The sequence below is a fragment of the Zea mays genome, chromosome 7, assembly GCF_902167145.1.
Source record: "Zea mays cultivar B73 chromosome 7, Zm-B73-REFERENCE-NAM-5.0, whole genome shotgun sequence".
In the NCBI taxonomy this organism is placed as follows: Eukaryota; Viridiplantae; Streptophyta; class Magnoliopsida; order Poales; family Poaceae; genus Zea; species Zea mays.
In genome coordinates, this window is record NC_050102.1 from 27,736,359 (window position 1) to 27,755,708 (window position 19,350).

At 40.8% G+C, this 19,350-nt stretch overlaps 2 protein-coding genes across 6 annotated transcripts; one reads left to right on the forward strand and one right to left on the reverse strand.

Annotated features, from left to right (window-relative positions):
- The first annotated feature begins 13,209 nt into the window (after positions 1–13,209).
- On the forward strand, positions 13,210–16,437 carry LOC100381483 (RNA-binding (RRM/RBD/RNP motifs) family protein). 2 transcript variants are annotated; one of them, XM_008653392.4, is made up of 3 exons: positions 13,210–13,384; positions 14,302–15,553; positions 15,798–16,437. In XM_008653392.4, exons 2-3 carry the CDS (start codon positions 14,324–14,326, stop codon positions 15,951–15,953), a joined length of 1,386 nt encoding a protein of 461 aa, XP_008651614.1. In that variant the 5' UTR covers positions 13,210–13,384; positions 14,302–14,323; the 3' UTR covers positions 15,954–16,437. The 2 variants fall into 2 exon arrangements, with proteins under 2 accessions (XP_008651614.1, NP_001167790.1); NM_001174319.1 differs by having other exon boundaries at positions 13,224–13,369; positions 15,798–16,057.
- On the reverse strand, positions 16,426–18,936 carry LOC100501039 (Transmembrane and coiled-coil domain-containing protein 5B). Of its 4 annotated transcripts, none has more exons than XM_008653564.4 (8): positions 18,749–18,936; positions 18,514–18,603; positions 17,817–17,876; positions 17,637–17,676; positions 17,474–17,567; positions 17,122–17,181; positions 16,951–17,042; positions 16,426–16,838 (listed from the first exon to the last, which is right to left on the reverse strand). In XM_008653564.4, exons 1-8 carry the CDS (start codon positions 18,853–18,855, stop codon positions 16,743–16,745), a joined length of 639 nt encoding a protein of 212 aa, XP_008651786.1. In that variant the 5' UTR covers positions 18,856–18,936; the 3' UTR covers positions 16,426–16,742. The 4 variants fall into 4 exon arrangements, with proteins under 4 accessions (XP_008651786.1, XP_023156328.1, XP_020396267.1 ...); NM_001346059.1 differs by having other exon boundaries at positions 16,439–16,838; positions 17,474–17,570; positions 18,749–18,921; XM_023300560.2 differs by lacking the exon at positions 17,122–17,181.
- Positions 18,937–19,350: the final 414 nt, after the last annotated feature.

Genomic DNA, 19,350 nt, shown 5'->3' on the forward strand with positions numbered 1-19,350 from the left:
TCAAGGATGAACCAACATGTAATGAAGCTCAAACCAAGTCATAGATGCAATCAACACTACGATTTCACAACATCGAATTTGGATGCAGCCATACATTAGCATCAATGTCTTAAAACGACACTCTTTTATGAAGGGGTAATATGCACTAAGCACAACCTTTACCAACTTCAACAATTCATTTTAATTCAATGGTGAAACATCCACACCAGATGAATGTATAAGAAGATCAAACACCTCACCTCACAGCACCACGAAACAAGTAGTTCTATTGAAACAAAACTCCTAATCTACCTAAACCTTGTTCTTGCCATAATGAAAAGATAATCATGTAATCTAACATACTTTGCACTCCACCAAAAGGGAGAAAATCTATAGAATTAATGGAGAAATAAAGCCGACAAGAAGCCAATAAAATCTTGCGCGGCACAGTTCATCGAAGAAATGTCAAAAACTCTACATAGAGCACTGACAGCCCAACAACAACACAATACTTGCTTAACCCATGTCACTATACTTCATTCAGCATCTCAACTAAGAAAAATATCCAACTACTAAAGTTAACCTACACATAATATGAGTCTTCATCTATTGTAGTTCAGAAACTTACATCTCATTCTATCATATGATGCACTCAGAGTACCAGACATTAAGGGCCAATACTAACCCCGTAATCCTTCACACATTTGGCAAACATCCCAAGCTGATGTAAAAACCACATCATTTAGGAATAGGTGAATAACCACACACAACCAACTCTAGGCTAGGCAATGACTTCATTCAAACCAATAGATAAGTGGTCCAACAATGGCTCCACAAACATGCATCGGGAAGAGAACCATCAAATCCTCAACGTATTAATACATAATCAATGGATCAAGAAAAATCAAAGATTTATTCTACAATTATCATGACTAACATGCAACCACTTTAAACCACATCTAGGCTTTGTGGCTACTAAAACACACGATAGAAGAGAGACATGTAAGCCATTCTGGCTATGTAAAGACTTCCCCCAAAATCCATATACAAGTACCAATATTCATTTCTTTCAGAACTGGTTTCTCAACATAAACAATCATTCTTTGCAAAGATAGTTGGAGCTATCCACCAACCGCTCAACAACTTAAATTCAAAATGATGATTACCTTGTACCCCAAAACACGCAATTCACACTCCTCTTAGAAACATCCTCAGTCAAGCATATATAACAATATTATTGTAATAAAACTCAACCATGAAAAACATAGTGAAAACAACATAGGCATTCTTGTATATCACAAGCATAATAACAACTTCATTCTCACAAATGACCAGCGATATCTACCGCATTAATAAAACGATATCAAAATTTCAGAAATAAATTATATCAAGCATTAAGCCATAAACAACTTACCACATCACCGTAAAGGAATCGGGAGGGGTAAAATTATTGTCATCTGCACTTCAAAGTCACTAATATATATCAAAGATACTTGAACCCATACCCTTCCTATATGTGCAAGTGTGTCAAATTTATCTTCAAATTGCCAAGAATCTAAAGCCTAAGCTTTGATACCAACTGTAACACCCCGGGATCCACAAACACCCCAGAATGCTACTAAACTACACATCTAACATTCATATATAAAATTTCGACAGTGTCTCCTTTGAAAATTGCATAAACGGGGAAGCAACAAAGTATAAATAGATATCATGATAAGAAAACATAATAGACATTAATAATCTGCTAGCAATGGGAAGACGACCATAACGACATGAACTGAATTAACCAGTGCACACGACTAGTTAAAAACAAACATCCTTTGACAAGAAGTTTCTAATTAAATCATGACTGCGCCTGGGCAACGTTATTATGAGAGCGAAGGTGTATGTGCTGCTACTTCCTACTCCCCTTGATGAGCAACAAGCACCTGCATTGAGTAATGCAAGAGTGAGATGAAACATCTCAGCAAGCTAATTGTTTTGACGAGATATTTAAACCACATTGAATTAATCAACATTTTAAAAGAATCACAATCAAGATCAGAAATACTTGTAGATATAGAACTCAGTAGTCACAATATAACCAATACCATCTCATTTCCTCGAACAACCACAATAGGTTGTATAACACTTCCCTGTATCAACAATACCTGCAAATATCACTTCAATGTATGCATAGGAATGCAATGTGTAGGTCATCTATCTTCATACCTCTGAGGGTATAAAACCACATCATCTGCAAATATCACTTCAATGTATGCATATGAATGCAATGCATATGTCCTCTGCCTTCATACCTCTAAGGGTATGAAGCTGCATCGTACCCCTTCTCGGGCAACGTACGATGCTAAGTTGTACCGGTACGGTCGGACCATAGGTCACGACAAAACTTCAGATGCAAATGAGTCATGCAATGTATATGGCATGCTGCATTTATCAATAAATTTCACTTCCTTTAGATACAATACAAACCTCAAATAATACTTTATCTGTCTTCAGATACAATGCAATCCTCAAATAATACTTCGTATGCCTTTAGATACAATGCAAACCTCAAATAAGACTTCATCTGCCTTCAGGGGTGTGAATTAATCTCATGGGTCATACTTGAACCATAATAATCATCAATATATGATAGAGCATCAACATAATAAAATCAAGTAAAACATCATCATAGAGTTCAATTATGAAAGAATCCAATAATTCTGCATATTAGAGTGTAGGTGATAGAAATAACAGGTCAAAACGATAGCAACCACCGCTACATTCACTTGCCTTCATCGAAGAAGAAAAATGTACTAGGCATGATCTGGAGTGTAGCCACCTGCTAGCGGGCATAAAACTTAGTACAAATATTTCACAAACATTTGCCAACAATCAACAAAACACTCCTACACTTGAAACCAAGACATAGTGGAAAGACTCCCACCCTGAACCACATGCTATACAGCAGCAGCGCTGTTTGTTAATTTTGTATCTTTAAAATTAAAACATTGGTGATATCAAACAAATACTCTAAGAGTATCTACACAAAATAATCTACAACTTCGGTATTCAATGGATAATTTAATTCTGCCATCAATATATTCTAAAACATCTGACAAGATAACTGACTGAATCTGTTTTAGACAGCAGCCTAGTTAACTTCAAAATTCGTTATCTCCCAAACTACTGAACCAAAAATTATAACATTCTGCTGGCAGTAAGAACTTTTATCCCTCTACAAAAGTCTCCACAGTTGGAAGAGCCAATTCGGCCATTTACTAGATGAAACCCACCAGTGAACAGACCCACTCATTTTTGTCAGGCAAACAGGAACAGTCACAGTAAAACAAACATAACTGGAGTTTTATAAATCATATGAATACACTCTTTAACAATCTGGAAAGCTTATGAAATTATCTACAACTTCTTTTACCAACCCACAGTTTAATTCTGTTGATAAAATTGTCTAACTCTTAAGAGAACAGATTCTGCACAGAATTATGAGACTGAAAAACTGCTATAATCAAACTGCAATAACTTTCTGTTCTGATGTCCGATTGAGGCGTTCTTCGTGGCCACGGAAAGATCTACAAATTATCTACGACTCATATATAGACTTTTTATTTTTTGAGGCCACTAAGACCACGGAAAACTGACATGAACAGAAACTGTCGAATCTGCCATTCTGCAGAAATTAAATTCGAGATCAAAACCTAACCCCACATTAATCCAACCTCTAATCCTTCAATCCACATGATCCACAACCTCCAAAAGCATATAATTATAGGGAGGAACAAGGATCCTATCCTTACCTAGGGTTTCCCCAAGAAAATCTGCAAGAGATGGGGGTAGAACATCTCCTTGATCCTCTCTTCCTCTTCAATCCATCTTGCTCCTCCTCTTCTCGATCCTTGCTGCGTGGGGGGAGATCTAGAGGGAGGAGGAAGTAGTGGAGGGTGGCTGCAAGGGGAAGGGGGAGGGGCGGCCAAGGGTGGGGAAAAGGGGGGTTGGCGGCCAAGAAAAGGAAAAAATAGGGGGGCGACCACTAGGGTTTTGTGGGAGAAAGAAACGACGCCTCAGATGTCTCTTGACTTTGCATCCAATGGCCCACAACTCTTTCCCCACATCCACGCACCGAAGATAAACCTTTGGCAACATTTTTTTGGGATATTACAAACCAAGTGCGCAACCTCGGGAGCACCAAGTGGGATGACCATGAAATGGTCAAGGTTATTCTTAGATCACTCGTATTTCTTAACCCCACTCAAGTTCAATTAATTCGTGGTGATCCAAGATATAAACTAATGTCTCCCGAGGAAGTGATAGGTAAATTTGTGAGCTTTGAACTAATGATCAAAGGCTCCAAAAAGATCATTGAGCAAGGCGCATCCTCCTCCGTACCCGAAGCACAACCCGTTGCATTCAAGGCAATGGAGGAGAAGAAAGAAGACTCTACACCGAGTAGAGTCCCCATCGATGCCTCCAAGCTCGACAATGAGGAGATGGCGCTCATCATCAAGAGCTTCCGTCAAATCCTTAAACAAAGGAAGGGGAAAGATTACAAGCCCCGTTCCAAGAAGGTTTGCTACAAATGTGGTAAGCCCGGTCATTTCTTTGCTAAATGTCCATTATCTAGTGATAGTGACAGGGGCGACGACAAGAAAGGAAAGAGGAGAGAAAAGAAGAGGTACTACAAGAAGAAAGGCGGTGATGCCCATGTTTGCCGGGAGTGGGACTCCGACGAGAGCTCCACCGACTCCTCCTCCGACTAGGACGCCGCCAACATCGCCATCAACAAAGGGCTCCTCTTCCCCAACGTCGGCCACAAATGCCTCATGGCAAAGGACGGCAAGAAGAAGAAGGTAAAATCCAAATCCTCCACTAAGTATGCAACATCTAGTGATGAGGCTAATTCTAGTGATGATGAGGATGATTTGTTTACTCTTTTTGCCAACTTAAACATGCAACAAAAAGAAAAATTAAATGAATTAATTAGCGCTATTCATGAGAAGGATGAACTCTTGGATAGCCAAGAGGATTTCCTAATTAAAGAAAACAAAAAGGCATGTTAAAGTTAAAAATTCTTATGCTCAGGAGGTAGAGAAAAATGAAAAATTAACTAGTGAGCTAAGCACTTGCCATGACATTGTTTTCAACCTTAGAAATGAGAATGCTAAATTAATTGCTAAGGTTGAGAATTTAAATGTTTGTGATGATTCTCTTGTTAATCTTAAAAATGATAATGCCAATTTGATTGCTAAGATTGATAAGTTGAATACCTCTCTTACTAGCCTTAGAAATGAGAATGAAAAATTGATTGCTAAGGCTAAAGAACTAGATGTTTGCAATATTTCTATTTCCAATCTTAGAGATGAGAATGACATTTTACATGCTAAGATTGTTGAGTTAAATGATTGCAAACCCTCTACATCTACCGTTGAACATGTCTCTATTTGCACTAGATGTAGAGATGTTAATGTACATGTTATTCATGATCACCTTGCTTTAATTAAACAACAAAATGATCACATAGCTACATTAACTGCTAAAATCAATGAGCATGACTTGGAAAATGAGAAATTTAAATTTGCTAGAAGTATGCTCTATAGTGGGAGACGCCCTGGCATTAAGGATGGCATTGGCTTCCAAAAGGGAGACAATGTCAAGATTAATGCCCCTCCTAAAAAATTGTCTAACTTTGTTAAGGGCAAGGCTCCCATGGTTCAGGATAATGAGGGTTACATTTTATATCCTGCCGATTATCCCGAACACAAAATTAGGAGAATTCACTCTAGGAAGTCTCACTCTGGCCCTAATCATGCTTTTATGTATAAGAGTGAGGCATCTAGTTCTAGGCAATCAACCCATGCTAAATTGCCTAAGAAGAAAACTCCTAAAGCATCAAATGATCATAATGTTTCATTCAAAACTTTTGATGCTTCCTATGTGCTTACTAACAAATCCGGCAAGGTAGTTGCCAAATATGTTGGGGGCAAACACAAGGGGTCAAAGACTTGTGTTTGGGTACCCAAAGTTCTTGTATCTAATGTCAAAGGACCCAAAACTGTTTGGGTACCTAAAACAAAGAACTAAATTTGTTTTGTAGGTTTATGCATCCGGGGGCTCAAGTTGGATCATCGACAGCGGGTGCACAAACCACATGACTGGGGAGAAAAGAATGTTCTCCTACGAGAAAAACCAAGATCCTCAATGAGCTATCACATTCGGAGATGGAAATCAAGGTTTAGTCAAAGGATTGGGTAAAATTGCTATATCACCTGACCATTCTATTTCCAATGTTTTTTTTGTGGATTCACTAGATTAGAACTTGCTTTCTGTTTCTCAATTATGCAAAATGGGTTACAACTGTCTTTTTTACGGATACAGGTGTTACTATCTTTAGAAGAAGTGATGATTCAGTAGCTTTTAAGGGAGTATTAGAGGGTCAGCTATACTTAGTTGATTTCAATAGAGCTAAACTCGATACTTGCTTAATCGCTAAGACTAACATGGGTTGGCTCTGGCATCGCCGACTAGCCCATGTTGGGATGAAGAATCTTCACAAGCTTCTAAAGGGAGAGCACATTTTGGGACTAACAAATGTTCATTTTGAGAAAGACAGGATTTGTAGCGCATGCCAAGCAGGGAAGCAAGTTGGTGTTCATCATCCACACAAGAACATAATGACAACTGACAGGCCACTTGAGCTCCTCCATATGGACCTATTCGGCCCGATAGCTTACATAAGCATCGGCGGGAGTAAGTACTGTCTAGTTATTGTGGATGATTATTCTCGCTTCACTTAGGTATTCTTTTTACAGGACAAATCTCAAGCCCAAGAGACTTTGAAGGGATTCTTGAGACTGGCTCAAAATGAGTTCGGCTTGAGGATTAAGAAGATAAGAAGCGACAACGGGACGGAGTTCAAGAACTCACAAATAGAAGGCTTTCTTGAGGAGGAGGGCATCAAGCATGAGTTCTCTTATCCCTACACGCCCCAACAAAATGGTGTAGTGGAGAGGAAGAATAGGACTCTATTGGAAATGGCAAGGACCATACTTGATGAATACAAGATTTCGGATCGGTTTTGGGCTGAGGCGGTCAACACCGCTTGCTACGCCATCAACCGGTTATATCTACACCGAATCCTCAAGAAGACACCATACGAACTCCTCATCGGTAAAAAGCCCAATGTTTCATATTTTAGAGTCTTTGGTAGCAAATGCTTTATTCTTGTTAAAAGAGGTAGAAAATCAAAATTTGCTCCTAAGGCTGTAGAAGGCTTTTTTACTAGGATATGATTCAAACACAAGGGCATATAGAGTCTTTAACAAGTCCACTGGACTAGTTGAAGTTTCTTGTGACATTGTGTTTGATGAGACTAACGGCTCTCAAGTATAGCAAGTTGATCTTGATGAATTAGATGATGAAGAGGCTCCGTGCGTCGCGCTAAGGAACATGTCCATTGGGGATGTGTGTCCTAAGGAACTTGAAGAGCCTCCACAAGCACAAGATCAACCATCTTCCTCCATGCAAGCATCTCCACCAACTCAAGATGAGGATGAGGCTCAAGATGATGAAGGAGAAGATCAAGAAGATGAGCCACCTCAAGAAGACGACAATGATCAAGGGGGAGATGCAAATGATCAAGACAAGGAGGATGAACAAAATCAGAGACCGCCACACCCAAGAGTCCACCAAGCAATCCAACGTGATCACCCCGTGAACACCATCCTAGGAGATATTCATAAGGGGGTAACTACTCGATCTTGTGTTACTCACTTTTGTGAACATTACTCTTTCGTTTCCTCTATTGAGCCACACAGGATAGAGGAAGCACTTCAAGATTAGGATTGGGTGCTGGCGATGCAAGAGGAGCTCAACAATTTCACAAGGAATGAGGTATGGCATTTAGTTCCACGTCCTAACCAAAATGTTGTAGGAACCAAGTGGGTCTTCCACAACAAACAAGATGAGCATGGTGTGGTGACAAGGAACAAGGCATGACTTGTGGCCAAAGAATATTCACAAGTCGAAGGTTTGGATTTTGGAGAAACCTATGCACCTATAACTAGGCTTGAGTCAATTTGTATATTACTTGCCTATGCTACTCACCATGGCTTTAAGCTTTACCAAATGGACGTGAAGAGTGCCTTCCTCAACGGACCAATCAAGGAAGAGGACTATGTTGAGCAACCTCCCGGCTTTGAAGATAGTGAGTATCCTAACCACGTGTATAAACTCTCTAAGGCGCTTTATAGGCTCAAGCAAGCCCCAAGAACATGGTATGAATGCCTAAGAGATTTTCTTATCACTAATGGCTTTAAAGTCGGCAAGGCTGATCCTACTTTATTCACTAAAACTATTGCAAATGATTTGTTTGTATGCCAAATTTATGTTGACGATATCATATTTGGGTCTACTAACAAATCCATATGTGAAGATTTTAGTAGGATCATGATTCAAAAATTCGAGATGTCGATGATGGGGGAGTTGAGGTATTTCTTAGGATTTCAAGTCAAGCAACTCCAAGAGGGAACCTTCATTAGCCAAATGAAGTACATTCAAGTCATTCTCACCAAATTTGGGATGAAGGATGCCAAGCCCATCAAGACACCCATGGGAACCAATGGGCATCTCGACCTCGACACGGGAGGTAAATCCATAGATCAAAAGGTATACCGGTCGATGATAGGATCCTTACTCTATTTATGTGCATCTTGACCGGACATTATGCTTTCTGTATGCATGTGTGCAAGGTTCCAAGCCGACCCTAAGGAAGTTCACCTTAGGGCCGTGAAGCGAATCTTGAGATATTTAGTTCAAACACCTAAGTTTGGTCTTTGGTACCCCAAGGGATCCTCTTTTGATTTACTAGGATATTCCGATGCCGATTGGGCAGGGTGTAAGATTGATAGGAAGAGCACATCAGGGACTTGTCAGTTTCTGGGGAGATCCCTGGTGTCTTGGGCTTCAAAGAAACAAAACTCAGTAGCTCTTTCTATCGCCGAAGTCGAGTACATTGCCGCAGGACATTGTTGCGCGCAATTACTTTGGATGAGGCAAACCCTTAGGGACTATGGCTACAAATTTAGCAAAGTCCCTCTCCTATGTGACAATGAGAGTGCAATCCGCATGGCGGATAATCCCGTTGAACACAGCCGCACTAAGCACATAGCCATTCGGTATCACTTTCTGAGAGATCACTAATAAAAGGGGGATATCGAGATAGCCTATATAAACACCAAAGATCAATTGGCCGATATCTTTACCAAGCCTTTAGATGAGCAATCCTTTACCAAACTTAGGAATGAGCTAAATATTCTTGATTCTCGGAATTTTGATTGATTCTTTGCACACATAGCTCATTTATATACCTTTGATCATATCTCTTTTATGTCTATGACTAATGTGTTTTCAAGTATAATATTATGCTTAGTCATAGATATTGAAAGGGAAATGAAGTATTCGGCAAAGAAGGCGCTTCCACTCAACTCCAATTGTATTTGCCAGTACTCCACATCGTTCTCCACTTTGGTATAATCTTCACTCATATTTTTGTGTTTACCAAAGAGGGAGAAAGTTTGAATAAGGGCTTATATTTCACTCACAAGTATCCGTTTTTGGTGATTCATGCCAAAGGGGGAGAAAGTATGAGCCCAAAGCAAAAGGACCGCACCACCACCAAATTTTAAAAATGAAGTTTTTCAAATTATCTTATTGTGTTCAAAAGGGGGAGAAACTAGTATCTTCAAAACTTGCAAAACCCTCTTGAACACTAAGAGGAGAATTCTATTTAAGGGGAGTTTTGTTTAAGTCAAAGGAAAAGCATTTGAAACAGGGGGAGAAATTTTCAAATCTTAAAAATGCCTCTTTCAATCTTATTCATGTATCTTTGACTATTTGCAAAAGGTTTTTGAAAAGAATTTTACAAAGGATTTGCAAAAACAAAACCCGTGGTGCAAGTGAGGTCCAAAATTTTAAATAAGAAGAAAACCATCCATGCACATCTATTGAAATAAGTTTATTGGTTTCAATTCCAAGCAACCTTTGCACTTACCTTATGCAAACTAGTTCAACTCTGCAATTTTATATTTGCTTTGGTTTGTGTTGGCATCAATCACCAAAAAGGGGAAGATTGAAAGGGAAATAGGGTCAAACCTTTTCCATATGAATTTTGGTGGTTGAATTGCCTAACACAAATTATTGGACTAACTAGTTTGCTCTAGATTATGAGTTCTACAAGTGCCAAAGGTTCACAACAAATCAATACAAGTCAAAAAGAAAGGGTTCAAAACAAAGGAGCAAAGTATACCGAAGGCAGCCCTGGTCTGGCGCACCGGATTGTCCGGTGTGCCATCGGACAGCGTCCGGTGCACCACCGGACAGTGTCCGGTGCACCAGGGAGATCGACGCTAAACTTGCCAGCTTCGAGAATTTGGGAGGGCGCTCCGCTATAATTCACCGGACTGTCTGGTGTAACACCGGACTGTCCGGTGTGCCAGCGGAGCAACGGCTACTTCGTGCCAACGGTTGTCTGCAGAAGACATTTAATGCGCTACAGTGCGCGCCTGCGCGCGCAGAAGTCAGAGCAGGCGCCAGAAGGCGCACCGGACAGTCTACAGGACCTGTCCGGTGCACCACCGGACTGTACGGTGGCCCCACAAGTCAGAGCTCCAACGGTCGAACCCTAACGGTTGGGTGACGTGGCTGGCGCACTGGACAGTGTCCGGTGGCGCACCGGACTGTCCGGTGCGCCCGTCGACAGAAGCCATCCCCAACGGCCATTTTGGTGGTTGGGGCTATAAATACCCCCAACCACCCCACATTCATTGCATCCAAGTTTTCAGCCTTCAAACCTCATACAAGAGCTATAGCATTCAATACAAGACACAAACAAAGAGATCAAATCCTCTCCAAGTCCGGAATCACTCCAAACAAACTAGTGACTAGAGAGAGACTTTTGTGTTCTTTTGAGCTCTTGCACTTGGATTGTTTTTCTTCTTTCTCATTCTTGTTTCCATAACACTTGTAATCAAAACAAGAGACACCAATTGTGTGGTGGTCCTTGTAGTGGACTTAGTGTCCCATTTGATTGAGAAGAGAAGCTCACTCGGTCTAAGTGACCGTTTGAGAGAGGGAAAGGGTTGAAAGAGACCCGGTCTTTGTGACCACCTCAACGGGGAGTAGGTTCGCAAGAACCGAACCTCGGTAAAACAAATCACCGTGCCATCCATTCTTATTTGCTTGTGATTTGTTTTCGCCCTCTCTTTCGGACTCGTTTATATTTTTAACGCTAACCCGGGCTTGTAGTCGTGCTTAAGTTTATAATTTTCATATTCCGCCTATTCACCCCCCTCTAGGCGACTTTCAGAACCCAACTGCCATATAAGGGGGTATTTGATTTCTATGAACTAATTTTTAGTTTCTCTATTCTAGTCGCTTGTAGCCGAGGGTGCTTGGGCCATGTTTGTTTTCCTCTTAGATTATATAAGGTAGATTATGGTGGAAGGATAAGAGGGTAAAATATCACTTTGAAAATATAAATAAGCTGAAATAAGCTAGTATTGGGTCACTTATTTCTGCTTATTTGTAACCCTAAAGTGATATTTTACTCTCCTATCCTTCCACCATATTCCAACTTATATAATTTAGGAGGGAATCAAACACACCCTTGGTTTCTAAGGACTAATTTTTATTTCATCCATTTTATTTTATTTTACTCCCTAAATTATTAAACATAGAAACTAAAATATAGCTTAAGTTTCCATATTTGATAATTTAGAAACTAAAATAGAATAAAAACTAAAATACAATAAAACTATAAGGACTAAAAATTAGTCTTTAGAAACCAAACACCCTCTAAATTGGCAAACACATAGACTAGATTTGTAACACCCCGTCCAATCCCTGGACCGGTGGTACTTACTTCTGGCAGCTCACTAGGATCATATATTGTCCTCATATACCAACACTGGTCTTTTGTGCACACTTTGTCCTTACTCATGCGCACCCGAGAAAACTTATCGGTCGGTCACCCATTCCAAATTACTCCAAGCCAAGCATGCTTAACTTGGAGGTTCTTTCGAGATAGGCGTCCGAAAAAGAAGATGCACCTTGTTGGTATGGATACTCTATTAATTCTATTAAGCCTTGGGCCAGGACATCACCATCCCAGTATACTCAAGCCCCTAACCCACACACGTACGTGAAACCGCGAGGGTCGGCTCTAATACCACTTGTAACACCCTATCCAATCCCTGGACGAGCGATACTTACTCCTACTAGCTCTCTAGAATCATATATCGTCACCACAGACCAATAGGGGTCTTTTGTGCACACTTTATCCTCACACATGTGCACCCGAGAAAACTTCTCGGTCGGTCACCCATCTTAAATTGTTCCAAGCCAACCACGCTTAACTTGGAGGTTCTTTCGAGATAAGCTTCCGAAAAAGAAGATGCACATTGTTGGTATGGATACTCTATTAATTCTATTAAGCCTTGGATCAGGACATCACCATCACAGGGGTCAGGATATCACAAAATTAGAGATGATCCCTCTTTTAGACCCTGTGTTTGACAATTTAGAAACTAAAATGTACTAAAATGAAAATCATCTAAGAAACCACGTTAAAATAGTCAAGAACCTATTTTATCCACTTTTGAAAGTTAAGGTACATTTGTTGTTCGAGTGGGTTTTCTAAACAGTAATCGAATGCCTTGAGGGTAACTTTTGAAAATCCAATGCCCACTTTTGAAATTGGACTTCAGCCTAGCTCTAGCAAAAGGCGCTAAAGGCTCCTTTATCCTAAAGGTATAGGATCAAACGGTCCTCCACGCTCTCCAGGCTCCAGCAGTGTCCTCTAAATTTAGAGGACGCTGTTAGATTATATATATAGTTTCTTTAAACCGTTCTCTATCCATTTGAATACTTTAAATAGCCAGTTTAGCATAACTAAAATATGTACAATACATTTAAGAATATGATAAATATGTATGTAAAAGAATTAAAAATATATTTGCATATAGAAGACCTGATTTATAGGACATTTTTAGAGAGGAATAAGATATAAAAGATAAAATCTTTTAGAGAAGAATGCAAACTAGGGATACTGAGAAGGAATATAGAGTACCTTGCTGGCCTCACTGATTTTGACGCCTGACTCGAATTTTTTCCCGCTCTCCAGGCCCACAGCCGGCCCCACATACGGGAACATCTTCGCCGTGCACTCTCTGTGTCTCCATCTGTCCTGTCACTCCTGTCTTGTCTCCCTTTTCTATTGTTCATTCACCCCCGTGCGCTCTCTCCCTGCCGTGGCGACGACTGGGCGACAGCCGCCGCCGCCGCAGTCGCAACCGTACACCAGGCGCCAAGGCCTTCTTCGGGACCTTCGCCGGCGGTGAGCACCGACTAGGTCTGCTAATGCCTTTTTCTTCCCTTGCTGCTGTGCGAAACCGAGCACCCAAACCCTAGGATATTTGGCACTCGGATTTTATCTAACTTCGGTTTTGGGACATGGTGGGCTTCTTTGGATCGATCATTAACCATGGATATTGGGGAAATGTGTTTATTTCCTCCTCAATCCTCTCCAATCCCCATGGGGAATGTGTGTATCTAAAGGAGTCCATAATGACAGAGAATTGAAAATATGTGAGACTTAGAAAGAGGCCCTGCTTGTGTCATGCCTACTAGCCTCGTTGTTTTTTCCTCCAAAATGTTCCGTATGTACCGTGTACATGTTTATACACATGCCATTTATTGAGTCTGTTCCTGCTTGACGAGGTGGTAGCTTGTGAAATTGGGGCCGAAAGCTGCTTCTTGCTAGGATATGCGTGTAGTTCCTTTTTGGGTTTGCGATCGTGTAGTTTTTTACTTATTGTGTTCTACAGATTCCTATTAGGTCCCATGTGAGCCTTTGCTGTGATGTTCTGTCATTATTCTTTCTTCCGAATGAGATTGCATCTCACCAATCTCCACACCATGACTCCATGAGATAATCACGTTATTGGGTGTTTTGTGCATCTGTGGAAAATTGAATTCCTTGAATGTTCTTCTTTGTTGGGAGTAGGAGTACAAATTTCTGCTTACTAATTCTATGAAATTCTGCTGTTTCAGCTGTTAAATTAGAGTATTGCAGGTCGACTTAGTTGGCATCTTGCATAATACAGCATTATCCGTTAAGATTTTTATGTTAGGTGATATATTGTGTCAGTCTGACTTCATTGTGTGTTTGATAAATCAAAAAGGGTCTTCTTGTGTTCTGCGTTTAGCCCTGAATAATATTATTAATATTTGTATTATTAACTCTACCATTTCAATTAAAAAACACAGGAGTATATTCTGTGCCAATGAAATGTCTGCCTCTGAAAACCAGGCTGCTGAAGCCAGAATGGACAAAAGTGCCATGAAAATTGGCCCAACTGGGAACAAAATCCGTATTCGTTTGCCATTATCACTGAGAAAGCGGTTGGCCGAAGGCCTTCAAACCATGAGCACAGGATTACCTGAGGATACAACAAAACACGCTGCTAAGGAAGTACCTGAATATACTGATGACACTGCCAAGGCTAATTTCATTGTCCCAGACCTGAATCTGACAATCGCTGCTGGCACGCAGGATAAAAGGGAAAGCATTTGCCCTGTAAGAAAAGGGTCATGTGAAGAGCGACACACGGACATTATGAGCAATGGGCTGCCTCCTGACAGCAGCGAAACAACAAAGAAGCAAGCATGTGTAGGAGCCATGGACAACACCCAAAGCATGGAACCTTCAATCACAGGAGTGCAAAGTGAAGTGGAAAAGAATAACTCCATTAAGAAACCCTGTGAACCTGCTAGTGAAAATATCTTAAGCAAGAAGCTACTCTATGAGACAAACAGCAATACCTCAAGGAAGAGAGTAACTGAAGAAGCTAAGATCAACAACCCAAGCAAGAACCTGAAAACCTCTGCAGTGAAGTGTGGAGAGGCAAATGACTGTTTCCTAACCAGACGGTCTGCTGATCAATCTAATGACAAGAAATTTAGCAAAAAACTGTGTAGCTCTGCGGTACAAGCTACTGACAGCTGCCAGAACATTTCTGGAATGAAACTTCCTACCTCTGTTGGCGTGGCTGTAGAACAAAGTACCAGCACTGCATTCTCGGAGGCCACAAAAGTGTATAAAGAGTTTGAGAAGCAGGTTAAGAGGACTGTATACCTTGACAACTTGTCTTGCCTAGCTACAGATGGAGTCATTACGACGGCTTTGAACCAGTTCGGTAGTGTCAAACACGTTAGTTTTCTGACCAACTATACAGTTCCATTTGACATTCCCAAATCTGCATTAGTAGAAATGGAAACTGAGAAGGATGCTGATTCTGTGGTCAAGATACTAGATGAGTTCCCATTCATGATATCTGGGATGCCAAGGCCTGTGAGGGCGAAGCATGCCACAGCTGAAATGTTCAATGACCGTCCATGTAAACCTGGTATAAAGTTAGAATTCCGTTGGGTGGGCCCTACAGACCCTGATTATCATAATGTCAGAAAGTTCAAGTTTTTGTCCAAGAGGCATGAGTTGGAGAACTTAGCACTGATCAAGGTAAAGTTCTTCTTTGTTAGCAACTTGGCGTCTAAACCCTCAGTTCCAAATTTCACGAGCTTGAATAGTAGCTATTGTTCTAGAATCCTATCACTAAAACTCACACTTCAGAAGTTTTTGCAGCAGTAAAATTTGAGCCAAAACAATGTTATCAGGGTCATGTGACCTGTCGCAGTCCTTGCATATGACGTGCCTTTTATTTTGCTTCATTTGGCAATGTGCTTATATCGCTGAATCCTTGTAGAATGAACTGCGAGAGGAGCAACTTCTCGCGAGGCATCAGCAGGACAATCTAAATTTTCATTACATGAAGCTTGAGACTGTAGACAGCATGATTACGAGTGGCTGCATCAATCGCCTGACTCACATTTACAACCTCCGTTTCGCTGACATGTATTGAGAGTGTCAGGTGTACATGGACTTGTTTTGACCTCGGAACATACCTGTTGGGTGGAATTGAGCTGTGAACATGATGTTACGATCTGATTAAAGTCTGCTTTTAATACTTTTCGGCTGTTAGTGTTTTTTAAATGCTTTTAGGCTGTTTTTTAAATGCTTTTAGCTGTGAACATATCCTAGTTTGGACCACACGTAGCTCCCTGGTTTTCGGCATTGAACAATCAGCTGATGGCGCTGTATGGATGGAATTCGGACTACTGTACTAAGCATTTAACAAAGGAGAGCTTGGGTGCTAAAGATACTGAATATTACTATATGTCTAGGCCTACTTTTGTAATGGAGATTTTTTCCCCTGTTCTTGCGCGCGCGCGTGTGTGTGTTTGAAAAAATGAACAATTTCCTGTAAAATGCATAGACCATTCGTGCTCAAACATGCCCTTAGAATGGGCTGATCAGACAGACGTCAATATCAATTTTGTTTCTTACAATGATGTCATTGAATAATAATAGTTTCTTGAGCAAACTATAATAATTGCAGATCGATGATCCTTTTGAATATCTGCTTTCAAAGTGGAAAAATAACAGAATACATCTGTACGTATCCAGCCAGCTCGATACCAAATTCAGGATTGCGAACAAACTAATCTGGAAGAAGGCTAATACAATGCGCTACTAGACTATAGTAACAATAAAATTGTATGCTACTAAAGTCCGCCAGGTAAGGGGAAAAAAAAGAGGAAAGGCCAAGAAAGAACTAAGGGCTTCCATTTATCTGTTATATGAATTATTATTAGCAGCGCCACTCATCAAGGTCAAAATCATCATCAGATCCACAATCAAGAAACAAGCCAGTAGACTTGCGAAAGACGATAAATGACTTGCCATCCTGCATAGATGAAGCAATGAAATTGAAATGTAAAATCAGTACCGGAATCTCGAGCTCAAGAAATTTGGATTATCAGAGGAAGATACGCTGCGAACGGATGTTCAAGATGTACCTGGTTCACCCTTCTGACAGAATGTTCCGCATGTGTTACCTTCTCTGAGATTGTTTCGTCAAGTTCCGATAATGTGTTGGTCTCCTCCTCCACTGGTTGAAAGAATGACGATGATAGTCAAGTAAACAAGAGTCCATCGCACAAATTTTGGCAAGTCTTCCTACTACTTACTATGATGTTCGTACTTCTCAAGCAATTTCTTCTTTTCAACTTCAACTTTTGACAACAGGTCTGCAGATAACATGTATAAGGATTTTAGTTGATAGGCTAATGTTTTTGTCAAGCCATGCTTTTTAAAGGCACATAATTAAAATCTATTTGTATAACTAGCAAGTAGCAACAAGTCAACAAAAAGCAAATTTCAGTAAACAAAGCACACAGGTTCATTCCAAGGTGTACTCTAAATTCAATCGTGAATTAATAAATCAAGTATCCTAGCTAGTAGTTTGTTTTGGAAATGAAAAAAAAAGAGCCATGCTTCATATGGAAGTGAAGAAATTGATACTGCTCTTGTTTGACCTACCTCTGAAAGTCTGCATGTGAGCATCCTTTTCTTTACAGAACGTATCATATGTTTCCTGAAACTTGCTGTACTCTTCGTTCAGTGAACTCTCACACTGCTAAAGTACAAATCCATGTCATTTTAGAAGAAAATAAAACCCTGGAGTACAGGTTGTTATGAATACCTCTTTGGAAGTGTTAGACAGTACTTTTAACGAATTCTGTCTGCATGCACAAATAGGAACACAGATTAGTGTGTTCTCACAGAAGATGTATATTTTTGTTTAGCTCCCGTAATTATAACTGGCTTCAGATGCTCTCAGTAAGTTAATGGGGGAAAATTGAGTGGTTCAAATACCAAATACCTTTCCTCCTCAAATTTCAGTTGGGTTTCTTCTAGCATAGTCTGAATATCTGCTGCCACACTACAGGTTAAGAAACAATTAACAACAAACTGTAGTGATACAGATGAAGGAATAGGACCTCCAGATTTCATCAGACCATGCATTTAGCCTACTCAGCAGAGAAAAATTCGACAAGTCACATGGATAAACTCACTCTTACAATTATGCGACTACAACTATCATATTATTGGGACGAGGGCCGAACCGGACCTCCATTGCAAGAAGAGTAATACTACTTTAGGAAGAAATTCAGACCACAAGCTATATGGCACAGCAACATCAACAAAACACCAAAGGTTAATCCATGAAACATAAAGCTCCATACACAGAACAGCACAATTATCAAAAATATTGTCTTAATTCCATCCATTCACTACAAAAAAACGCGGGCCATTACGAGTTCCCTTGCCAAAACTGCATTGAAGCCTAAATGGTAGCACAATTGCATTGACTGCAGACGGCAGATAGGACAACATTTCACCAGCAATATGTAAACGCAACAAAAACTGACGAATGTAATCATACAGGCCAATGGTCGGTGCAATCGTAAGTCATCAGCATCATGCAACAAAACATTGACATTAACGAATACCTATGCGATGAGCCCAATTGTTTGCAGTCGCAAGGAGATTCGGATTCCTACAGGTTTGCATCTCACCTGGCAATGACCTGCTCACAGATCTTCTGCCCGTCCTTGTTGGCCCCACCCTTGATAAGCCGCAGCAGGCACACGATCTCCCTGAGGTCACTGCCGCCGCAACCACGGAATTGAACATCTCGGATAATGCCGGGAAACCAAGAAGAAAAGGATCGCTCGCAATCCAACTCGAAAGAGGAATGTTCTAGAGCGAGTCCGTGAGCGAGGGGAGGCGCTGAGGTGAGGCCGGCCGTACCTGACGAGGTCCCCGTCAGAGTCAGAATCAGAGTCGCCGCCGGAGGAGGCGACGTCAGAGTGACGGGGCCGCTTAGCCGGACTCGGAGTGCCGCACGACGCGGCCATCCGTCCTCCCCCGCTGCGATGAGTCGTCGTCGCCGCCGCCGTCGCTGGACGCTGGGGGCAAGGAAGAAGGTGGGAATGAAAAGCCACGCAAGCGAGGAGGCCAGAATTTCAAATTTCGGAATCCCGCCATTCCGATGGCTGGGCCCCGTGAAAAATGTGAGGGGTTTATTGGGCCGAATCTTGCTCTTGCTTCAAGCCCACTGGGATTTTCATGGGTTTTCGTAGCCAGGCTAAACGGTTTGGGTTTACAGCTATTTGGTGGAGCATTTTTTTATAGAAGCTCACCCACTAAAAATAGTTGTGAGTTGTGACTAATTTTCTTTTCAATGATTCTTTATCGGATGTCGGATAATATTTGTTCATATTACACCCCTAGTTATGACTAATTTTTTTTCAATGATTTGCTTGTTTGGTTAGAAAGGAATTAAATATATTTCTACTCAAAATTGAATGGAATGAGATTTAATCCCATCAGTACCCTCGATCCTTATGCAA

Bases quoted from the DNA above. Each gene is read 5' to 3' on its own strand.
- LOC100381483 (XM_008653392.4), top strand. From the start codon at position 14,324: ATGTCTGCCTCTGAAAACCAGGCTGCTGAAGCCAGAATGGACAAAAGT. The intron at 15,554-15,797 runs GTAAAGTTCTTC...GAATCCTTGTAG, and splicing joins AGAACTTAGCACTGATCAAG to AATGAACTGCGAGAGGAGCA.
- LOC100501039 (NM_001346059.1), bottom strand. From the start codon at position 18,855: ATGGCCGCGTCGTGCGGCACTCCGAGTCCGGCTAAGCGGCCCCGTCAC. The intron at 17,182-17,473 runs GTAGGTCAAACA...TGTTATCTGCAG, and splicing joins TCACATGCAGACTTTCAGAG to ACCTGTTGTCAAAAGTTGAA. The intron at 17,043-17,121 runs GTAAGTAGTAGG...TCTTTCAACCAG, and splicing joins TGAGAAGTACGAACATCATA to TGGAGGAGGAGACCAACACA.